Source organism: Nematolebias whitei, unplaced genomic scaffold (assembly GCF_014905685.2).
Source record: "Nematolebias whitei isolate Nwh7 unplaced genomic scaffold, NemWhi1 Nwh_scaf_269, whole genome shotgun sequence".
NCBI classification, from domain to species: domain Eukaryota; kingdom Metazoa; phylum Chordata; class Actinopteri; order Cyprinodontiformes; family Rivulidae; genus Nematolebias; species Nematolebias whitei.
In genome coordinates this window covers 358-25,105 of record NW_023618814.1, presented here as the reverse complement: position 1 = coordinate 25,105, position 24,748 = coordinate 358, and the positions used below count along the sequence as shown (strand labels likewise).

The window sequence follows — 24,748 nt, the reverse complement described above, 5'->3', positions numbered from 1 at the left end:
TTGTTTTAAAGTCCTCTTTGACTGAGAAATCCTCAGTTTTAAACATTTTTTCAGCTGGACTCTTAAGTATCATAACAGGGAGAACAGAGCGTGACTACAACAATAAAAAAGTTGATACCACATTAAAAATGGAGCTGATAGAAAAATTAGAAGTCCAGCGTGTCCCAGTTATGAACTTTCTCTCACTGCCCCACTTTGTGTGTCCCCCAGGGTGCCTCTAAAGGTGGAACAAGCAAACAATGCCCGGGATGCCCTGGCCAAGGCGGTGTACAGCCGCCTCTTTGATCATGTGGTCAAACGTGTGAACCAGTGTTTCCCTTTCCAGACCTCCTCCAACTTTATCGGCGTGTTGGACATTGCTGGATTTGGTAATAAAATGCAGCTCATCTTGGATCTCGTCTAATGTGTATGATAGTAGCATAAAAGCCAAATTATTCCTCCTGCAACTTAAATTGACTGCATCTTGCTCCCATCTGGATACCATTTTATGTCGCTATGTTCAGAATTAAGATTCCTGTCTGTGGATTCATTTAGACACCCTGATGCATAGAAACACTTCATTACCGGGCCTCTTGCTTGAGAAGTCATTTTCCCGTTGCTATAATTAAAAATGAGCTGAGCAGTTTTTTTTTTTCTTTTTCATTTGAAGAATTAATTGAAATCCGTGTTTTTTTCTGCTTCTATTTCTTCTTTTCTAAGAATATTTCGAGCACAACAGCTTCGAGCAGTTCTGCATCAATTACTGCAATGAGAAGCTGCAGCAGTTCTTCAACGAGCGCATCCTCAAGGAGGTGAGTGAGCAGCCTGTGGATTAATGGGATTTGATGTGGTTTACCTCTTTTTTTCATTCCTGGAAATATGCCACTTGGAGTCACAGATGAGCCAAACTTATTGACTCTTTCATGAGCAAGGCAGAGATGTTTGGCATTAAGCTTTTCTGTCTTCTCTTGTTTTTCCTCCTGTGTGCTCGCTCATTAGAATGCTAATTTCTCATGGGACATGATGAGGCTTGTTTTTTTTTTTTTTATCTCCTGTGCTCTTTTAACATTATTCTTTTCCAAGGTCTGTAATTATTCTGCAACAATTCTTGTTTTAACCTCTTTTTAGTTATTCAAATGTTGTCAGTTTAATGTTTTTTTGGTCTTTTCTTTTAAGAAGTTAAAGCATCACACAAAAAAAAAAAAAGTTTCTTGTTTACATTAATATATTTTTTACATGTTAGGAGCAAGAGCTTTATCAAAAGGAAGGTCTGGGAGTGAATGAAGTGCATTATGTTGATAACCAGGACTGCATAGGTAAGTCTCTGCACTGCACTTTTGAGTTTTGCTGCTCTCATGTGCCCACAGACACCTTACTGGTAATGTTCTTCTGAAGTTGATAATATGAAAGAGTTACTTGAGATGAAACTTGAGACAGTTTCATGACTACAAATCTAAACTATATACACTCAATGTGCTATTGATGCCTTAGAGCAGGACAATTCAACTAAATTGCTCAGGGGGCCACAGTTACTGAAAGCCAAGAGCCAGACATCTAGCAAGTATTGTCATTAAGTAAGTTTGTTTTACTGTTTAAAATCTAGTTTTATTGAAATATGAACCCATATGTGGGCAGTGGACAGGCCAGTTGAACAGACCCATCAGTAAATTTGTCAACAATTTCCTGTGAGATCAATAAAGTCCTTATCTTATCTTGTGATCCCAAAAATGCAGACATTCGCACAAGCTGGAAAACTTACAGATTGAATAATCACAAAACTAGAACAAAGAAGCAGTTATGTCACATGAAACATGAGGAGGAGCTGAAAGGGCATGGAAGTGCAATGTCCGACTACAGGTGAGGTAAAGACTTGGAGATTAAATGGACCAGGCATGATGAGGAGATTGGAGACAGGTGGTCTGATAGTGATGGGGAACAGGTAACAGCAGGACAGATGAGCAGAAACTGAGGACCAACATTTGGAAATGAACTGGTGGCTCAGGAAACACAGAAACAGAATTTTTGATGGATGTTTTTAACTACTACGGCTGAGAATGTTAACTTTGCCCATGAACCATATGTTTGGGTTAGCAGAGAGAGCTGGATGGACGCCTCTGAGTGTGTGAGCTCGGCTGAACTGATGAGAATATAAAAACAAGCTTCACACACTGCTCGTGGCTGACTCTCATGACTGGTCTTCATGTGTACTTCTGTCCTGAAAATCTGACCTTGCAAGTAAATACTGGTTAGAAATCTTCTTCTGCTGTCGAGTGTGGCTCTTTTTGAGTAAGTCAGATAAAGGGAGAATATTTTTCTCCAACATTCTGGTCTGAACTGGTTGCTCAGGAAAACACAGAGAAATAGAACTGAACACAAAGATCACAAAGCACAGAATATAAACATGAAAATTAAAACAAGAAAAAACACAAAGATTACTAAAAAATGACCAAAAACACAGATACTAAAAAAAAAAAAAAGTCATAAATATTTGAGAGCTCATGCTGAAAAAGGTGACATGAATTTTCAAAAAGGGGGGGGGGGGGGTTGACAAAATTGAAACCCCACATATTTCTGAGTTTGGTTCAAGAGCGAGATTCCCTCACCGATGCTTTATAGGCTCATTTTCTGAGCTCCACATCAGAGCAGTAAAAATCCACCTGGTGAGAAGACAAACACTCATTTCTTCTTACGGTTCTCTAAGCTGGCATCTGAGTGTGTCTGAGGGCAGCAAGTTCAACGAGTATGTGTGGGTTTATGGCCTTTCTTGTGTAATGAGAGGCTGGAGAAATGATGTCCCTTGTTTTGGGTGAGTCTGCCCTCGAATGAATCGTGGAATTAATGAGATGAAGTAGTCCACGTATCAAGGTGAAGCAGTTTATTTGTATTTCAAAAGGTTGCGATTATTCAGGTGTGAGGCTAACTGACAGCACTGAATAACAGTTATGACTTGCAAATGACCGTTTGGGATGGCCATTAATTCACTCATCAGTCTTCAGGATTTATGCGCAGGTGCTTGTCCACGGAGATTTTTTTTTTTTTCCCCTAAGGTCCTTGGCCATCGCACTATTTTCCAAACAGCATGTTGTATGAATAATTCAAATGTGTGTCTAAATGAGCATCCTGATGAACGCGTTTTCTACTTTGTAGATGTTCAAATTCAGAAAGAATAAGCGGTGGAAACTCCCACTAAATCTCACGTTTGCAGACAGAACGTTCATCTGCTTTCAGAATGGTTCCCACACAAGAAATAAATACTCTGTGGGGAATCAAGTTTTAAAAAGTCTGCAAGCATTTGAAACTTGGGGATTATTATAGGACAATGTCCGTTTGGATGTCTTGATATTAATCACTACTGCAGATGCTTATTTTAGACCTAAACATGAATGATGACGCTGAATTAAGTGACTGACTTTTCCAGATCTCGTGGAGGCAAAGCTGGTGGGAATCCTGGACATTCTGGATGAAGAGAACCGTCTTCCTCAGGCCAGCGACCAACACTTTGCAGTGGCTGTTCACGGCAAACACAAAGACCACTTCAGATTGACGGTCAGACTCTGAGCTCTGCTCGCTCTTACACTCTTTTAGTTTTGCTCCCTCTTTTTCATGCTCTGTCGCCAGTTCTGCTATTGTTATCCTGCTTTGTGCTCTTAGCTCCTTTGTTAATATGGAAAACTGTAACAGCACCTCCGTTTTGTCGTGAACGTTGTTACTTTTGCTGGGTTTTTTTTTTTTTACCCCGTTTTGTGATCGACACGCAGCCCCACTCCCTTCCCCTGCTGCTCTCTTTGTCTTTATTGTTGGACACTCTGGCTGCTTATCTGCAAACATGAAATCCTTTTAAGACTTTAGCCTTGACGCTCATTCAAGTGGCCGGCTGCAGCCACGCTATTGTCATCCCCATTGAATGCTACTCGGTGCGTTCAATACTGTGAAAAAATGAATAAACGTTTGAATGTGCTGCGAGAGCTAACATTTCTGCTTCACACTTTTCACAGGGTCACTTGTCATGGTTCTTCTTGCTGATGATGAAGCTAATTGAGCTTAAACTTTTGTTATAGTCTATTCTGAAAAATGATCGACGTTTGGAGCCTTTCATGATAGTTCTTGAAAGGATGAATGTGGCATGTTAAAACATATATAAAAAAAATGTTCTAATACACTTTATACGAGCACAAATGACCTTGAACAAAGTTTTAATGTGTATTTACTACATCATGTAAAACGTTTAGTTCTGTAGACACTGTCTTATTCAGTTATATATATTTCTTTACACAACCAGGTTCCCAGAAAGTCAAAGTTGACCATTCACAGGAATCTTCGGGACGACGAAGGTTTTATAATCAGGCACTTTGCAGGAGCGGTCTGTTATGAAACGGTAATTCTTAACTTAAATCTTATAATGGTTTGCCAAAGGGCTTCACATAATCCATTATTAGAATATTTCCTACAAAGTATTTTTACTTACGTTGAGTCATTTTTGAATACTTTCCATCACATCATCCTTCCTAAGATTATTTATCCTTGTATAAATATGACACCAGCTGCAAAGGTTTGATAGATGCTGACAGGCTGCCAATGCATAAATGTATGGGAATGGATGTGTGTGTTGACAGACGAGGTTCGTGGAGAAGAATAATGATGCCCTCCACATGTCATTGGAGAGTTTAGTGTGCGAATCAAAAGACATATTTGTGCGGGAGCTGTTTGAGAACTCCAACACCTCCAAGGACTCCAAACAGAAGGCGGGAAAGCTCAGCTTCATCAGCGTGGGGAACAAATTCAAGGTCAGTGAGGACGTACAAGCTTGTCATTTTATACCTTTGTTAGACAATATAATAGTCCCCAAATTTAAATAAATCATAGCTGTTTAGATATATGTTTTTATCACTTTAAATCCACCGATTGTAACCCAGACATGGGCAACATATGACCCAAGGACAAAAAGTGGCCCTTGGACAATCTCCTCATGGACCCCATTGTTGTTCATTGAAAAGAAAACTTTTAAATAAGTTGATGAAATCCTGCATTTTATCGATAAAACGGTAGGCTGAAACTTTTTTCAAGTTTTTGTATTTCACTAGGCTGAACCTTAAAGACTCCAAATTGTCGTGATTTCTATGAGATTTGAAAACTATGAGTGCAGACAGAACAGAGGGACTCTAAAATCCAACAGAACTGATTTAATAACTATACAAGTGGCTGCTGAGGCAGCTAAACTAGCTACAAAATAAACAACACTGGAAACACGAGGAGACACAGGAAGGAGAAATTATAGCTGTCAACAGCATAATGCAGAACTAAGGAACAAACGAGGAGCACAGAATATAAAGAAACACTAATGAACCTAAATCACAAACACCTGGGGAGGGACAGCTGAGAACAGGTGACAGTGGGCGGGGCAAAACTGAGTAGGAGGATCTACACAGAGGAAGACTGAACATACAGGATGGCAGTAACAGAAAGCCCAGGGAACACAACCTGATCAGGATCTAGGATCCAAAGCTACAGACCGATCAGGAAAACAGCAAATAAATAAACATCAGTAAAATAAGATACAGAAAAACAATGACCAAAACAAGAACTGAAACCTGATCTTAAACACTAAGAAAGACCCATCAAAATGCCCTCATCCATGCCACTTTAATCTGTGCTGCTGATTATCCATGCTGCTGATCTCATACTGATTCATTCATACCCATCTTCTCACTACAGACTCATGTTTGTGCTGCTCTTTAATATACTGTATTATTTTACATTATTAGTGTTTAGCGTATAGCTTAGATCCTTATACTGTTTCTGTTTATACTTTATATTTTGGGTGTAACTGGGACCTTGAGGACACAATTTTGTTCCACCTCATGTACCACATGTGATGCGAATGACAATAAAGAAACTTGAAGTTTGAAAAGTAAACGTGTTTTTATTTTTTATTTTCACATTTAAGCTAACAAATATAATGTCACGAGAGTCATGTTACTGGGAGTATGTTTTATATCCCTGAAGGGTATTCGGGGAGACATATTTTTGTTTTGAAGAATATTGATTTTCTAATTCTCTGTGCAGCCCTTCAAATGCTTTAAATATCTCACCCACCCCTGCTATAATCTTCGGTGTCACAGTAATTTGTGTCACTTTGGATTTTGTTTTTTGAATTTTGAGAAATATTAAGCAGAACGTATGGCTATTGTCAAAGTTTTTGGTGTAAATTAAAAATAAAATAATGCGTGAATTATAATCTTTGTTCGGAATCTTTGCCCGTTTATTTTAATTTGCTCGTTTCAATCTGTTTAAGCTTCTTTTCAGTCTGGAGAAAAGTGAGCTAACCTTTAAATCTGACGTGTAACTTCACTCGTTCCCATTTTCCAGTCTCCCTCCTTATTCTGCGCTCCTCTCTAAGACTTCCTCTGGTCTTTCACCTCTTTCCTCTGAGAAATTCTTCCTTGGTGGATAAATCTGGATAAAGTCTGCTTGAGGTGTTAAAACAGAAAGTTTCATAGCTGGAGGAAAATCCTAAGGGAACCAAAACGGGCTTTTTCACAGAGTTTCAGTGAAGTTCAGGAAAAACGCCCAAGTTATTAGTTGTTCATAGTTTGTGAGTATTTAACTATGTTTGCTCTTTGACCTCCTCTGCTGACCTGGGTCTGTAGCACATTTGAATTTGCTGAACTTGTCTGCCTCTTTCCAAACAAATAATTAAAACTGTTTGTTTATTTCATCAGACCCAGCTGATCCTGCTGCTTGAGAAACTTCGCAGCACCGTGAGTAAAGCTGTCCTTAAATACAAACCAGTTTTCCCAGCAGTATAAAACACGCTCTGACATTATTACACCACATACATGTTTTTGAATTAAAGCCAAATGGATGGTTTGTGCTGACAACATAATGCAGCATAATGAATCAGATCTTGTTTTTGTTTCCTGACTGATGTTTGTGAGTGCAGGGCTCGAGTTTCATCCGCTGTGTAAAACCCAATCTAAAGATGGTGAGCCACCAGTTTGAAGGAGCTCTGATTCTCTCACAGCTGCAGTGCTCAGGTACGAGCAAAACATAAACAACACTCAGTGGAAACATTTTTATGAAGTGAATTATTTTTGGATAAATATTTGGGATATCTGCCAAACCAGGGTCTGCAACCTTTAGGATCAAAAGAGCCATTTCTGCTCCTTCGTTCACTAAATGAAACGTGTCCAGAGCCGCAAAACCTGCTACAACTGTCATTATCAACTGGTGGCCCATGGGCCACTTTAAGTTTGTTAGAGGGGGCTTTTCTGGCCTGTAGGTATGAAATTATAAAACTAAAAACAACTAATGATTAACATTTATTGACATTTTTACATTTTACGACAAAAGAAAAGACTGGATTCCATTCATCCGTTATCTTTTCTCGCTTTTTCCTTTTCGGGTTGCAGGGGGTCCATATCCAGGTCGCAAGTCTATCACAGAAGACTGGATTATTGTAAAGAAAAATAAAGATATTATTGTACCAATTTAAAAAACCAATGAACTGTGCAGGCTTATGTGTTTGTTTTTTTTAATCGTGGAGAAATTAAGTGTCCTACTTTGAAGAAATAAACATAAAGTTAAAGTGAGTTTAATTTACTCTGTGTATTATTACTAGTATCCACATATTTGCAAAGGAAATGACAGGAAAACTGCTAAAACTAGTAATTTTTTGTTGTGGGTGCAACAGCCTATAAAATTCAGTTTTCTGTTAGGTTTGGTCAAAGTTTGAAAGAGCCGCTGCAGAGGGACCAGGAACGTGGCTCCAGAGCCGCAGGTTGCAGACCCCTGCACAGGACAGCAGTAATCAGGATTGTTTCCTTGTTTGTCTTGTTTAGGAATGGTGTCTGTGTTGGACCTGATGCAGGGGGGGTTCCCCTCCAGGGCTCCCTTCCATGAGCTCTACAACATGTATAAAGCGTACATGCCTGACAAGCTTACCCGACTGAACCCTCGGCTCTTCTGCAAGGTGAGCTTCCATAAGCCGACGACTTTTCTCCTTCACTGGAGAGATCCTGTGTGCTACAGGATTTTAATAATAATAAATCTGCTTATATAAAACCTAATTAGTTGGCTAATTTTTGCTAAATTAACATATTTAAATGGCTTAAATTCTTACCAGTTACACAACAGTTCTGTGCTTTCCTTCCCTCCACAGGCTTTATTCAAAGCACTGGGCTTAAATGATAATGATTTTAAGTTTGGATTGACTAGAGTGTTCTTCCGCCCAGGGAAGGTAAGATATTAGTGTTGTCTGTCATTACGCATCAACAAATCTCCCCTAACTGAACTGGTTTGTGTCTGCGTGCATCAGTTTGCTGAGTTTGACCAGATCATGAAGTCGGACCCGGAGCACCTGGCAGAGTTGCTGAAGAAGGTCAACAAGTGGTTGCTGTGCAGCTGCTGGAAGAAGGTCCAGTGGTGTTGCCTGTCGGTCATTAAACGTAGGTGAAATCCAGCGCCGTGCAACAACGTGCAGAACGTAGCTGAAGCAGCCTTAAGGATAGCTTTGGTGCACCAGAACTATTTAGTGCTCGTTTACTTGAAAGAATTTCCCACTTTATATGGGCTTTGTAAAAATTGGCTTTCTGGAAATAGAGCCCAAGTTAAACTTCCTTTTTATGTTATAGCATTTCCCGTCTGTTATTGTTCCACAGCTTGCCACCCGGCCTGGGGCAGTTTTTTCACCCTGACACTTTTACTACTTTTCATTTCCTTTCGATTATTGAAAGAAGCAGCCTCTGGCTGTAAGGAATAGCTCTCCAGAAGCACATCCTTGTTGCACTCAGTGCCAAGTTATCAATTTCTGCCAATTCACAAAGTGCAGGCGAGCTGTGGTATATTTGTATATAGGCATGGAATGAAATTACATTTCAGCTGTAACTGAGCACTGCCTCTGGTGCTGGTCATTTATTCTTTCTGTCCTATTATTTCAACACTCCACCTTATTAGGACTGCTCCATTTGTGTGAGTGAGGGAATGCTGTGTTCACTTTCAATCTTAAAATGAAACCATGTCCATGAAATACCTCAGAGAGCAGAATTTATATTCTTCGTATAATGAAAATAAATTCCATAGCAATTCTCAATAAGTATTTTTGTTTGCCGTTTTTTTTTTTCCAGTCAGGAATAAAATGAGTTACAGAGCTGTGGCCTGCATTAAGATTCAAAAGACTGTCCGCATGTGGCTGTGTAAGAAGAAGCATAAGCCACGGTGAGTTTCTGTTTATGTTATTTTATTATATTCTCGCTGCTTTTTGTTCAAATGAAATCACAAATAAAGTAGTCCCTCGCTGCTTCGCGGTTTGTTTTTCGCTCTATCGCGGTTTTTCAAAATAAGATTGGACATGACACACAATTGGCCGATTGATGGATGAGCCACACGACCGGCATGGATTTTTTTATTTAAAATAAATTGTTTAAAATTATTTAGCACCTGTGTGGAGTCCAAGCTGCAGGAGAAGCTTCTTCATGCAGCTTGTCATGATCTTCGCTCTGCAGCAGAGAAGTGGGCGTGGCCGAGAGCGCTGGCAGGAGGCAGAGAGCCTAAATCATGACATTCTGTGCTCTTTTAGAGCATTTAGAGTTTAGAAACATTGTTTAGAATATTACAAGAGTGTGAGAAGGGTTTAAAACACCTTTATATACACACACACATATATATATATATATATAAATAAACTACTACTTGTACCACTCTTCCTACTTTGCAGTTTTTCACTTATCGCTGAGCTTCAGGTTACGGATCCCCAGCGATAAATGAGGGACTACTGTAGTTGTTTTCAAGTTCAATTCAAATTATAAGTTCAGGTTCAATTATAAATTCATTTGTGGATCATAAGATACTAAATATATAATTCTTTGGCAAAGTATTAAAACAAAGTTCTTGTAAAGAATTTAAAAAGCTGAGTTTTAAATTGTAAATGCCGTTTACAACAGGGCTGTTTCAAGAATCTTACTTCAAACTGACAATTTATGTTGATAGATGAAAACTGTGAAAATATATAAACTAACTTTAAATCTTTATTAAAAGTAGGAGGAGGTTGAAAAAATACATACTTATATATTATGAATAAAACAATCATATTCACTTGGAAAGGCAAAAATACATTTTTACCTCCAGGGATCCAATCAATACTACAGATTATGATCAAGTAAAATAAAATATTGTATATAAATTATAATGTAAAATACAAATAAAAAAAGAAAAATGTTATTTTGTTGTGCCGTTTTGCACAAAGTACACATCAGCTAATTCAATATTTCACATGAAACAAGTGTAGATGAATTCAAAGATTTATTAAATAATCTAAAATCCATTTGACATTTGTATTTATTTATTTTATTTTAAAATTTTGGTCCATTTTAATGTAGCTGTCCTGGTGCTTAAACACCTAACTAACATACAGAGATGTATCAGTAAATTTAACTTCATAGTTTTCTCTATTTCACTCCACTTTATGCAAAAATATTACAGTTTGTAAATTGTACTTTGTATTTATTTATAGATTTTGATCTATATTATGTAGTCGTGTTTTTTACACTAAAAACACAGTCACCTAACTAAAATAATTAATCTTTCACTTTTGTCTTCTGCTTGTCTATTAAGTGTTATTCTTATTAAATGTAGTTTCTGTAAACTGGAATATTTCTAAACATTTTAAGACTTTTTAATTTACTATGATTTCACTAAATGATATTAAAAAAAAGTTTCATCTATTATTTGACATTGTAACTCAGCGTTTCTCTGCTCTGACAGAATTGATGGGATGGTGAAAGTTCAGAAACTGAAGAAGCACATGGAGCGTTTCAACGAGGTGGTGAACGTGCTGAAGGAAGGGAAACAGGAAATGGTCAAACAAGTCCAGGAACTGGCCACCGCCATAGATGCCCTGTTAGCAAAAATAAGGGTGAGGCGCCGGTTTTTATATTTTTAATGATCTTTTGGGGCTGCAGTAGCTCAGTGGTCAGTGGGTCCTGTAATCCTGAGGCTGCAGGTTTGAGCCTGGGTTGAGTCGGAAAAGACATCTGATGTAAGATAATGGCTCGCTCGCTGTGGAGACCCTGACGAAGGGAGCAACTGGAAGAAAAACAACAGATATGGGCTTTTAAATTCTGTTGATTTCCGTGTTAGTTTTTTTTTGTTTTCAAACAAATAAAACTAAGCATCGGCGTGTTTGTTGAACATTTTGTGTTTCATGTGGATTTGTTCAGTGAAGTTTTTCATTCAAAGCTTCTTCGCTCCATATTTATTTTACCAGTGCGCTCGCTCTGAACAACCAGTCTTCTCACTATGTGCTCCTTGTGTTACACAATCCTTAATAACACAAGAACAAAACACTTCACAGTGTTCTGTCCTTCTTATTTTCTCTATTACAGAATCAATATTTTCAGTGACCGTAAGACAAGAGCTCGATGAAGACGACTCCTCTCCACGCCAATAATTTAATTTACTGTAGCCGTTTTGCTAAATTATTAGTCGAACACGGTTAGGGAAATCCCAGTTCTCCCAGTGCAATATACATCCGTCTTATTGGACCCGCTAGGTTCAGCAGCTCGTCATTACTCGCCATCCAGCTTTGGTGCGCCGGATTCCCCGGTTGGATTGATGCTGTTTTTGTACTCTGCTGTTTTCTTCATGCAATCTACAAATTTAATTTGAGACTTCATCTGTATTCTGATTGACACTGAGGAACCAGTGACTCCTGGCTCCTTTTTGTTTCCACCATCCCATACAGCCAGCGTACATTTCCAGTGTTGGACTGTTAGCCCGTTAGCATCCCTGCTGTCCACACGTATGACATTCTGAATGTTCAGAAATGCTCCTGGCACGGTGTAAATAATGCATGAGATGTCATTCAGACCTCTATACGTCGAGGGACAAGACCTCCCTGTGTCACTGAGGCTCACCCTAATAAACCCTCACAATATTATGACCTTTTCTCCCCTTGCTTGTGTCTGACAACGGTAGAATTCACCCTTCTGGCTGCAGATGCAAGTGATAGACACAGTCGGTCATCGTTGTCACAAGGTTGTGGGAAAAATGTGTGAATTCAGTTTTCAGCCTTTTCTCATCGTTTTCACTTTCCTACATTTTCTTCTGCCATATGGTAGAATCCTTTGACCAGTTTAGTGTAGATAAACACCAACCTGTACCTTTGGACACCCCAGAGACGTGAATTTAAATATGTGACCCATCACAGCAAGCCAACGATTAAGTTTAATTTAATAAAAATCTAACAAAGTACATTTTCAGATTTAAGCTACATTTTGATACAAAGATCATCTGATATGAGCAGTTCCAGAGATATGATTTGATTTGTCTTGCTAATTGGGATAACCCCTGGAAAATCATGAATCCTATCTTTAGGGCATTCTAATGAGGATTAATTAACACCAGTTGAAAAAGGAAAGCTTCAACTATATTTGGATTTTGGGATCTCCCCATTGCAAATTTTTTTTAAAAAGCTCTGCTACCACGCAGGGAGAGTAGTGACAATTTAAGGTTTTCTGCTCAAAATCACTTTATTTGTTGACACTACTCAGAAAACTGCCTCTATAGAATCATATTTCAGACATTTTATTCAAGAGAGCCACAGATGAGGTATTTATTCATCATTTTTTGACTAAATAAATATTTGCAAAATTTTGAATTACTGTAGTGCACAATGCAAATATGCCAGTTTGATGCAAACATACCAGTTTGCACCTTAATCCTCAGTTTGTTGTGAAGGGCAACATATGTTAGTTTAATAAAAGATAAGTATTTCCTCCTTTACAATCTTGATCATGTTCCTGTGTTTCATTGCCACCAGGCCACGGTGATGACCTGGAAGGAGATTGACACAGAGTACCAGGGGCTTGTGAAGCGCTCTGAGCAGCTGCTCTCCTCCATAAAAAAGAAGAAGCAAGAGGAAGAAGAGACTGAGAGACTGAAACGCATCGAGGACGAGATGGAGAAAGAGCGTCAGAGGAGGGAGCAGGAAGATCAACGGCGCAAACAGGAGGAAGACGACAGAAAGCTGTAAGTTAACGATGATGGAAGCAGATAAGTTGGTAAATGTGCAACAGTGACACGTGTTGAGTCCATAAAGTTTCTCCACAAAAATACAAATCCTTTTCTGTTTTCTAATTTTAGCAAAGCAGAGATGGAACTTAAAAGGAAGCAGGAAGAAGAGGAGAGGAAAAAAAGAAAGGAGGAAGAGAAGGTTATTCAGGTGTGAACTTCCTACTTCCAACACAGATGTTCTGTGTGTATGTGATTTATGTGTTTCTGTAGACAAATGTGATAGACATGAGACATGATTTTATTTTTTAATTTAACATTACGTATCAATAATCTGTAAATTTAGACATTAACCAATAACCGAATAATTTGTTTTATGTACTTCTAGCTTATGATACACAACAAATAGGTCTATTTTATTTATTACAACCATTGATTTTTTTTTTTTTTGGTACTCGGGCCATGCAAATGTTTTAAAAAAATCTTAAACAAATAAATTGGTCAGCTGATGATGTCATACCAGCGATTGTGCACAGGCAGGAGTGTGTGCTTGGTGCACTCTTCCTCTGTTTCCGCTTCTACAACAAATAATGGATCTCCCACTTCCTCGTCAAAGTATTCACTCTGTCTCAGACTATGTTTTGATTTTTCCTTCTGCCTTTCTGAGAAGGTTTTGACACTCAGTCCATTTCTGGATCTGCAGCTCCATATAGGCCAGTCACCATAACAATTTTGCTGGGCGATTAATTGTCTCAAAAATTATTGCGATAAACGATAATATTGTTTGAAATTTGACAATAATTAGTAACTACTGTCAAATTTAAGAAGAAATGTTGGTTAATTTGTTTTGCATGTAGTACCTCTTTTCGACCACCGCATGGCAGTATAAGACTGTTTGAACTGAATGATGGATAGTGAGGGAGCGAGCAGTGTGTCTCTTTAAGAAAAATGGGAGGGAGGCTCCTTGACGTGACATGGGCTGTCTCTCCTTCCTTATTCGTTTATGAAAACGGCGGACGCTAGGTGTGGTTTGAGCTCTTTAGCATAGCATTTGTCACACCAAGCTTTTAATTAAAAAAATCAGTGAACAAGTTCTCAGCTTCTTTTTGCAGAGAAAAACAACTTTTTACACGAAGGCACAGGTTTCAGCCGTGAATTTTGGAACTTCGACAAGACAGTTTTTTCCCCAAGGTCGGCCTGTTAGCTGAGCTTCTCAGCTTAGCTGCTTTTAACGATCCAAAAACGTGTTTTTGTACGGTTAAAACAGATTTTAAAGCGAACGAGAGGGGTCAGTGAAGAGCACCGGAGTTGAGCCTTTTGTCATCCAGTGTCTTCGGTAGAAAGAGAGACGAAGAAACAATAAAGCCGATAAATGAAAACGAGGTCGATAATTTTCATTTATCATGTGATTAACTGATTTATTGTTTATCGCGACCGGCCTAGCTCCATACCCCTACATTAAATGGAAGCTGCAGCTTCACTTTAAAAAAAATGTGTCACTGTTTTTACTCAAACACACTACAACTGACTAAACACATAAAACTATACACTGACAATAAAATACAAACATACTAAATATCACAAATCTCTTTACTCACTTCCACTGTGTCTCTTAACGCTGTCGAACTTCCTTCGTCTTCTGCATGTTTTTATTCTTTTTCCTGTTGTTTGTTTATCAAAACGGATGGGGGTGTTTTCTCCATCTTTGCAACTGCCTCCAGCTTTGTGCAATAGAAATCTGTCCGTTTTGCATGATCGGATCTCTGCTGTGACATCACACCCCATATATGGAAGTGAAGGACCTGTTTCAAAAGCCGCAACTCAAACAGCTTGAAATCCCACAAAAACAACTTCTTTTTTTTTTTTTTTTTTTTTTATGATTTGCATTACTTGTCAACATTTCCCACAGAACATATGTATTTATTTATGTCTGTGTCATATTTTGCTGGTTTTGTAATATGAAATAATGGTGGGTGTTAATAAATTAAAAAACTTAGCATTAATGATAGTTTGATAGTGAACAGTCAGTCATTTTGAGTACTTTTTTTTGTCTTGAACCATTTTTATAAGGTCTTTTTATAAAAACAACCTTCCATCTGAATAATATTAAATGTTTGTTCTTTGCCCATGTTCAGACAATCACAAAAGCTTTATTAGCTGCCCAAAATACTTGTATATTTTAGTCTTATTAGACTTTGCTGAGCTCTCATCGATAGGAAACATCTGGCTCACTGGTTAGTATTACCACTGTGGCATGAACATATTTTATGTAGATCATATACAATCGTATCAAATGTGGATTGTGGTTTGTGTTCACAGGCTGAGCTGGAGAAACAGATGGCTCTGGAGCGTGAGGAGCAGGCCCAGCATGCTGCAGTATTGGAACAGGAGAGAAGGGACCAGGAGCTCGCCATGAGGATCGCTCAGAGCGAGGCAGAGCTCATCAGTGACGAAGGCCAGGGGGATGCAGCTCTGCGCAGGTACCGTCTCTGCAGGATAATCCTCAATACGAGAGTGTTGTGCGCTTTGAATTAGTAATGCGACCCAGCCTGACCTCAGCATGCAAATGTAACCGACTTTCTCTTGTTGCACTGTTTTCTACAGTGATGACTTTTTTTCAGATCTTCCTATCTCTTCCTCCTCAGCCAGAGCCATGTAAGAAATCAGAACTGAGTGTAACTAACACCATCTGTAGACATTTGTTTAGTTCCTCACACTCTTAAGCCCCGTCCACACGAGAACAGAGTTTTGTGACTATCCAACTTTTTTTTTTTATTTCATTTCAGCTGTGAGGTGTCCACACAGAAACCACTTTTTAGGAGATCCTAATTGTTTTCTTTTGTTTTTTAAACTGGGTTTCAGAGTGGAAAAAAAAATTTAAATGCCACCACATTGCATTCTTGAGGGGGCAGCCTAGATGCAACATTTTGAAAACAATGTCCTAAGTTCACATAGTAACTAACCTCCAACCCTAAGCATGACTGACTTAACAATAATGACAGATTGCATTTATGTTGTAGTAAACATCTGTATACAGTAGTCCCTCACTACTTCGCGGTTCATTTTTTGTGGATTCGCCCTATTACGTTTTTTCAGAATGAGATTGGACATGACACACAATTGGCTGATTGATGGATGAGCAGAATGATCGGCATGGAAATGTTATTTAAAATAAATTATTTTAAATTATTTAGCACCTGCTGCACATGTGTGCAGCACACACTGCAGGAAAAGTGGGCGTGGCCAAGAGCGCTTGCAGATGGCAAAGTGCAGTGGAGGCAGAGGGCTGAGATCATGACATGCAGTGCTTTTTTAGAGCGTTTGATATACAAACATTGTTTAGAATATTGCAAGTGTATGGGAAGGGTTAAAAACGCCTTTATATATATATATATTAAAATAAACTTCTACTTACTATTTGTACTACTATTTTGTGTTTTTTCACTTATCGCTGGGCTTCAGCGTACAGATCCCCCGCAATAAACGAGGGATTAATGTACAGTATTTTTTAAATAACCAGACAAGGCTGATGAACATTACCTTAAATATAGTAAAGCAAAAACTTCATATTATTACACTAATTTAAGATCAAAAATTGTTATCACTATATTGAACTGTCCAAAATACAAAAATAAACAAATGTTGCAGGAAAAAAAACTACAATGTACATCAAATTTATGGTTACAAAAACATTGAAAATTGGAACACAGTAGTTTTAAAGGTGACGCTTGTGTATAAATAATTTACCCAGCCACCCCTGTGAATACTCTACATAAAAATCGTTCATTATGTCCTCGTAATTGGACTGACACGACTCCCAGTCAACACTGTTCTGCACTTTTCAGGTCTCATAGTTCAGCTAAACACAAATTAGAAATTCCTCTTAGTTGTCAGTCCACAAAATGGTTTTGGGTTCTGCTCTGTTCTTCACCATACGCATGCTCCACGTCATCTGTACTCTACTTGGTGTCCTTTAGTGGCTGCATCACAGCCACATACAGACCTAGCATGGACAGCTCAGCAGTCGGATGAAGCTTTCTAGTTTTGCCATGTTTAAGAGGAGAACTGTTGTTTTGAAAAAGATCATATTCTTGTGTGGACGGGATTGTGAATCCCTGTTGTACTTCCAAAACCTCCAGCTGCTTGAAGTAGATACAGGATTATATTGTTAATGCAATTCCATCATTCCTCACAAAATATCTAGCACCCCTGAGCGCCTTGATTATGTTAAAATATGAGGGAGAAAAGACACTGGTTGGCAGGTCGGTGTAACTTGAGTTTGAAGCCCCAAAAAAGAGTTTGCTTTTTGTTTCCACGCTTTTTTAAATTTATGGATATTACTGTTAATAATAATAATACGGATAGTTAATGAAAGCACTGTTAGCACAATATCAATCAAATTATTTACTCTATTCTGTTTGATTTGTAGTAAAAAAAAAAAAAGATGCTGTGCGTGTTCGACTGCTAAAGCCCAACTTTAGTTCTCTTTTTAACATCTCTGCGGTTAGTTGACATGACGCGAACGGTAAGATCGCTCCACCCACGCAAAAGTAACCCAAGGTGAGCCAACCTCCGTCAAACACACAAACAAGATAGTTGTGGTGGAGGTAGTGAAGCTCACGGCATTACCTGAGGCATTTCTGCTTTATCAGCCAACATTAAGGCAACACTGTATTTTCAAAGCTACTAATAACATCAAATAGTTACTGCATTAGATGTTTTCATGCCACAGAGCGACACATGGCAACAATTCAGTAAAATGCAGTATATACTGAGTGCAGGTTTGACATTGCACAACCTAATAAGCTCTTTGTGCAAAATCAGTTTAGCTTTAACTGATCAGAGTAAACAAAAGGCTAAACTTATACAGCCAAACTAAATATTTAATTTGCTAACTAAATATTTAGCTCTGACCTAGAGTTGCAACACATATCTTCATACAAAACACACAAAACAAAGCACGACTAGCTTTAAGCATTAACCTTTAATTTCACTATTAATCATGTAATTATGACAGAGAATGAAGGATTTAACCTGCAGTTACCGTTGTGCAGATGAACATGTGGTACTTCCTGTTTATCACTGTTGTATTCAGCTGATCATTGGATCGGCCTCCAGCCTTTATCCATCTTTAACATTTTCCCACTCAGTTTAGGTTTTGTAAATGGAATAAACTGTATTGCATCCTCTAAATTCTCAGGGTAACGCTGTCTGAATTGCATGTTCCCCACTGACAACATTTAACTATTTTCTCTGATGATTTCTCATAAAATCCCTCTGCCTGCAAAGCATTCGCAATGCAAAAATCCAACAATGTTGTCGGAGGAAAAGGAGGTGCAGGTCCTGCAGGTAAGGGGCGTTGCCATCGTTGATTGGCCAGTTGCTGACGAGCCTACGGAATTGATTGACAGGTAGCGTCATGTCAATTGCTGACTGACTAGCAAGCTAGCAGCTTGTTGTTCTGCTGATTTGAACTGAACCTACTCAAAGCTCAGGGACAGGACAGGGTGTAGAGTGTATCCCTTATTTATCATATTTTTTAGTTTATACCAGTATGTAAGGTGAAATTAGAATCAATAAAAACCTGCCTTTTGTTTCCACACTTTGTTAAATTTATAGATATGTTGCTCTGTTAATTAATACAATATCACTCAAATTATTCTCCGTCTTATTGCTATGAGTAATAACATATTAGTTCAATAAAAGAGGAGCCAAAACATAAACTTACACCCGTGCTTTGGAAAACGATGGAGCATCTGCTCCACCATCATTTCAAACATATTATCTGTCACCTTAAGATAAAGATGTTACAACAAGACATAAATTAGAGCTGGATGAAAATCACTCATCTGAACTGGCTCTGCATGATTCCAGTGAGGAAAGTGTTCCTGTAACATTTGTTGTGTTTTCCCTACCTACTATAGAAATTATAATTATGCTATGTTAATCTCCGTCTTTATTCATTAATCTGTGTTCATCTGATTGGTTAATTTTACAACAGCAAGAATATTTTCTGAACTAATCCTCTACCTAAATCGTGTATGAAGGCTTTTAATCACTAACTTTTTGTTTGGATGTTTTTCAGGATATAACACGTTGACAAAAATGTTTTTTTTTTCTCTTATGAAAGTGGAGGTTAAGGGTTTTAGTTTCATATGTAAATATCAACACTCACTTTAGATCAAGATCTGTGTTTAATAATCTCATCACAGTCTTATTATGGTTGTGAAAATAGAAAATCTACCTGAAATAGTACAATTTCTATGTTGTTGTCTCACCATATACATAATGTATGGGGTGCCGTTTGTAAAGTTACACAGTCAAAAATTAACAGCAATATTTTGGTTTATTTAACCTTTCATAAGAAAAAATAGTTGTTTTTTTTAGGTCATATTTAAAAAAATTACTGAAAAAAATGACTTGCATGCACAGTTAGCTAATCAGACTAACAAAATCCACTTGAATACATTTCATTGGCATCAGTTGTGAACTTGTACAAACTGATAGAATATTTCTACATGCCTCTGTTTTCTAACTAAACAACACTGTGCTCAGCTCCAGTCACACACTGGCCAACCTCACTAGCATTGTGGCTAAAAGACATCCAAAAAGTTCCATGCTTCCTTTTCTCCAGCCAACCTTTTCCCTTTCCCCAGCTGCCAGAAGCAAAGAGCAGCCATTAACTCACATGTTGCACTGATCCTGAATGAGTCTGATCCTTCCAGTCAGTCAGACGTCTAAATAATAATGTAATGATTCATAGATCAGCAGTCCTTAATCCAGAGACTGACTGTAATTAGAGAAGGCAAATCCTTGCTCCTGTTATGGCTTCAGCTCAGCAGGGAAGCTGAAAACATCAGATAAGAGCTCAGCAACAATCTGATTAATTGGGTTTTTATAGAAAAGCATTGCTAATTAGTTTTTTCAGTGGTCTTCACACTTTAAAAAGTAATCCCAATAATAATAAAGAAAAACATCTCATTGTAGGCTTAAAATGATCAAGTTAATGCAGCAAATACTGGCATCAAAGTCTGCTTTATTTGCTGTATCATGTATGGGCTTTTTCATCTCAGACTAGAAGTGAACTAATCAGAATTTATTATTTACTTGTGAAAATTAACACTCCCCTGAAATGTGCAACTCGAATCAGATTCAGTGTGAAAATTACAAATCCTTGATGAGTTTATCTTTGATGTTCTCAAATGCACAGGTTGTTTCTTTTCTCACCCGCACTCGTCTGTTTCTAACTCCAGGGGTCCTCAGGTGCAGGCGACCAAAGCTGCTGCCGGTGTGAAAAAGTATGATCTGAGCAAGTGGAAGTACGCCGAGCTGCGAGATGTCATCAACACTTCCTGTGGTGAGAAAGTCCCGAATCCAGTTTCAGTCTGACACAGAGTTGTTAGTTACTCCTTCTGCCCAAATTTATTTGTGTTCAAACCAAACGTTAAACAATTCAGCACCAAACTCCTGTTTTGGCACTTCTAACCCAAACTCATGTGGCGTCACGAGCAAGCCTTTCATCGGGACGTCAGTTCTTTGAGTTGCTGTTGAAAGGCTTCAGCTGTCCAGAGTGTGAACATGACTCGCTCCAAAAAAAAAATTTTTTATCAAAGGCACAACATGAGGATGTTTCCACTTGTGTCTAAGTGGTGGAGAGAGGAAATTATTCCCGTCATGAAAGATGGCTAACATTTGCTTCTTCTCAGTCAGCATGAAAGGCTGAAACTCTCACTTGGCTCCCGTTTTCAAGCCTCTTTTCACGTCGTTGCTGTACACTGCACTCTGAGACATGTCCAAGGACATCTGGATCATTTGTGGAAACCATTAGCTTTGATGGTGCAGGAGTATTTTCTGTGTATTTTGTTTTGCATTTCTACAAATATGTGGTATTCCGTAAGCTTTTACAGCATTTCAGCTGAATCGCTTCCAACATGATTGATTCATCCGTCCTCATTTAGGACATTTTTGAGGCCAAGTCCAAGTTTCTATATATAGTTTGCAGCTATTATTAGTATGTCTGTTGAGGTCACCCCAACAGCGATAGTAGAACTGTAAAACTCCCCTTTTGGCTCGTAAACTACATGATAACGTCAGCAAAAACATTAAACCAGGACTTCTGTGTGCACCTATTTGTGTAAGGGTTAATGGATCGTGTAGCTGCGAGACAAGCAGCAGAAAAGACAGCTTGATACTGAATGGGAGGATGTGAGAGTATCTGTGAACGTCTAATGTAACGCTCAGCACGAAACCACAATGGTCCCTTCTCCTCAAATGCTGGAGGCTTTGTGCTGCTGTCCTCCTGGATGTTTCAGCACTGGCGGTGTAAAAAGATGCATTCCATTAAAGTTCTGTGCAAATTGGGAAAGCGATGTACAGTGGTCCTTCCTTTATCGCAGGGGTTATGTTCCGGACCACAATAAGTGAAAATCTGTGAAGTAGGGGCGTTATTTATTTTAGTATTTCTATATTTTAAGGCTTTATAAACCCTTCCCCCACTCTTGTAGCTTTCTGCATCTTTTAGGCGCCAAAGTCACTATGAATAAGGACCAAACTTTTTCATATCTGATCAAAACTTTCCCTCCATTTCAGCAGAAGCAATGGCCGGAAGCACTGTTTGCTTCTGGGAAATGTAGTCCTTTTGGGTGGCGATAGTGTAGGCTTATTGAGAGAAAGCTACAAAATGGCAGCGCCTGTCGGAAGTTTTTGTTTTTGGTTAACTTTTTACTGTACAGTATCCAGTACTGGGCCAATCATATGAGTAATATTAAAGTTGACAATCATGTTGTGTACAATGTTTTTCTTCTCGTGTACAATCTTACTTTGAAAAACCGTGAAAGAGCGAGTCCGCAAAAGTCGAACCGCCAAGTAGCGAGGGACTACTGTAGATCAGAAATCCTCTTTACGTTAAGGTGAAATAACAATTAGTTTTTGTAATTCGCAGACATCGATCTGCTGGCAGCCTGCAGAGAGGAGTTCCACCGTCGTCTGAAGGTTTATCACGCGTGGAAGTCCAAGAACAAGAAACGGGACGATGATGGGGTTTACCAGAGAGCTCCGAAATCCATCACTGACTATGGTCAGTAAAGGACGTTATTCCACACTGTCGTTCTAAATGTGCTCAAAGTTACAGCACACCAACAGAAATAGAAAAATAATCACCATACATTTAAACAGAACACACTTCAGCTGTCTCCCAGCACATCGCTTTCTTTTTTTAAAACTGTTTGCTGTGATTAGTATGAACAGCGTTTTATGTTCTTAGAAAAACTAAAACTGCTGAAACTCGTCCGCCCGACACACTCCTGCTTCACTTTGATCACAAATCTGTTTTTGTAACGGTCACGTCGCAGCCGAGCAGAACCCAGCGCCGCCAACGACAGCCCAGCATCACGAAGTGGCAATGAACCGCCAGCAGCGCTACTTTCGCATTCCTTTCATCCGGCCCGCAGACCAGTACAAGGACCCCCAGAATAAAAAGAAGGGTTGGTGGTACGCCCACTTCGACGGGCCGTGGATAGCCAGACAGATGGAGCTTCATCCGGACAAACAGCCCATTGTTTTGGTCGCAGGTGAATCATCAGCTTTTCCTTTGTCTTGTTACAACAAAGACATGATGATGTGACAATTATATTCAAATGGGATTTTTCGATCATAACAAATATGAATTTTTTTTTAGCAATTTTAATCTCGCACCTGACGCTAGGCCTTTGTTTTCCTCATCAATCCCCGCCCCAGGGAGTAAACATTTTGTTTGTGTCTTTGCTCTGTCGCCTTCTCTCAGGCAAAGACGACATGGAAATGTGCGAGCTGAGTCTGGAGGAGACGGGCCTGACCAGGAAGAGGGGGGCGGAGATCCTGCCCAGGCAGTTCGAGGAAATCTGGGAGCGCTGCGACGGGATCCAGTATCTGAAGAAAGCCATAGAGAACAAGCAGGCCCGCCCGACGTACGCCACCGCCATGCTGCAGAGTCTCCTGAAGTGAACCTGAACGCACCGCTCCCTGTGAAACACCACGCTGACATTCAGGATGTCGCTGTGATGGGTGGGTTACTGAGGCGACCACTAGCGACAATACTCACGCATCGTCCTGTTTGTGTAGTTCACTGCAACATCTTTACCTGCTGCTTGTTTATGTCTGGAGTTTTAAAATTTGCAGTGCAACACTTACATGTGTAGTGTTAGCATCCGTGCTCAGTCTTTCTCAATCTATGCATGAATTGAAAACCCCACGGAGAGGCCTTAAACTGCATTATTGTTGCACCACAGAAGTCTTAATTAGTTTATATGTCCAGCTTTGCAGGAAGAACAACAAACAGTCACAACAACATGTTTTTTATTTTTATGTGTAGCCATCAAATCATGCTTTGTGGGTGTTCTGATATAAAGAATCACCATTTGGATACATTTGGAATACTGGACATATAAATGGTGCAGAATTAAGCAACAATTGTAGCAAAAATATCTGAAATGGAAACTCTAAGTCCTTAAAATCAGAAATAATTTTTCTTAACACTTGAAGCTCTTAAAAAGCAATGGATCAACGCTCATTTGATATGCAAGAGGGAAATGTTTCATGTTTGCAGTTTTGTGGGTATGAGGTTGTTTTACAGACAATAATGTAATTTGTGTGTTTGTTTTGTGCGTTTATTTAATTCAGTTGAACACTTGTTTAATGATTAAGCTGGGAATTCATTTTATTTACTAATCAATCTCCGATTTGGACTCTGTAACGTCTTGATGTCAACATAACTTGAATTACTGAGTTACTGTCAGTCGTTTCATCTTTAAACTCTGATGGCCTTTGCTCTGAAAATAAACATGTTCATGTGCTTGACTGTGTTTTATATAGTTCTTTATTTAACCAACAGTGGAAATTATATAAGTTACAAATACAGAGATCAGAGTCCAGCATCCTGATACTGTGAAAACTGTAGGTGACAGGATATATAAAATAATAATAAGAATAAAAATAAAGACAGAAAGTCTGAAAATATCACTGAGATGATGATTTAAAGGCTAATAAGGATTCAAATGAAAAATTCTTGTAACTAAAAAAACGCATGCCCATTGGGGAAGAGACCCTGGGGAAGACCCAAGACACGCTGGAGAGACTAGTCTCTTGGCTGGCCTGGGAACATCTTAGGATCCTCCCTGAAGAGGTGGAAGAGATGTCTGGGCCTTTCTGCTCAAAAACAGCCAGAAAATGGGTGAAACACTAACAGTTACTGAGGCTGTTTTATTGTTATTGTATTCTGGTTTAACTGATTTCACCCCGAAACAGTCGAAGCTGCAGGTCTGTGCCACGTTGGTCAGAACTGAACCTCGCAGGAGGGTCATGTTTACAGCAAAACCTTTAAAAGTGCTGCCTATTAACATGCAATTAAACACACCAAACACAACGTGAGCAATTGAAACATTTTTATTTGTTTTGCTGCAAATGCAGCATTTATAAAAATATGTCCAAGTTGTAAGAGACAAATGATTAGTGATGAATGTGAACAAGAAATGCTGATAAATATACACGTTGTGCATTGACGAAAGTCAATAGCTTATATTACATTCTCTTTTTTTTTTACATTTTTATGCACAACAGTTAAAAATTGGCATTAAAATAAAATATAATAAAGTCTAAAACTAGTTAGATACAGCCATGTATCAGTTTTATAATATAAGCCTCACTGTGAGGAAACAACCTTTGTCAAGGGAGTAGAGGAAAACTCCTACCGTTCAATACATCAAATAAATATTAAACTCTCTGCCTCTAA

General features: G+C 38.7%; 1 protein-coding gene across 1 annotated transcript; it reads left to right on the top strand.

Annotated features, from left to right (window-relative positions):
• Window positions 1–210: 210 nt before the first annotated feature.
• Window positions 211–22,989, top strand: LOC119429270 (unconventional myosin-VI; the record flags this gene model as incomplete). The annotated part of the gene is made up of 20 exons (XM_037696934.1): window positions 211–368; window positions 700–791; window positions 1,223–1,295; window positions 3,398–3,525; window positions 4,259–4,354; window positions 4,593–4,763; window positions 6,699–6,737; window positions 6,920–7,013; window positions 7,818–7,948; window positions 8,138–8,215; window positions 8,294–8,423; window positions 9,102–9,192; window positions 10,738–10,888; window positions 12,794–13,002; window positions 13,117–13,195; window positions 15,304–15,464; window positions 20,238–20,341; window positions 21,926–22,060; window positions 22,335–22,553; window positions 22,766–22,989. Coding segments are annotated over 20 exons (2,539 nt in total), but the record flags the coding sequence as incomplete, so codon positions are not given.
• Between the last annotated feature and the right edge of the window lie 1,759 nt (window positions 22,990–24,748).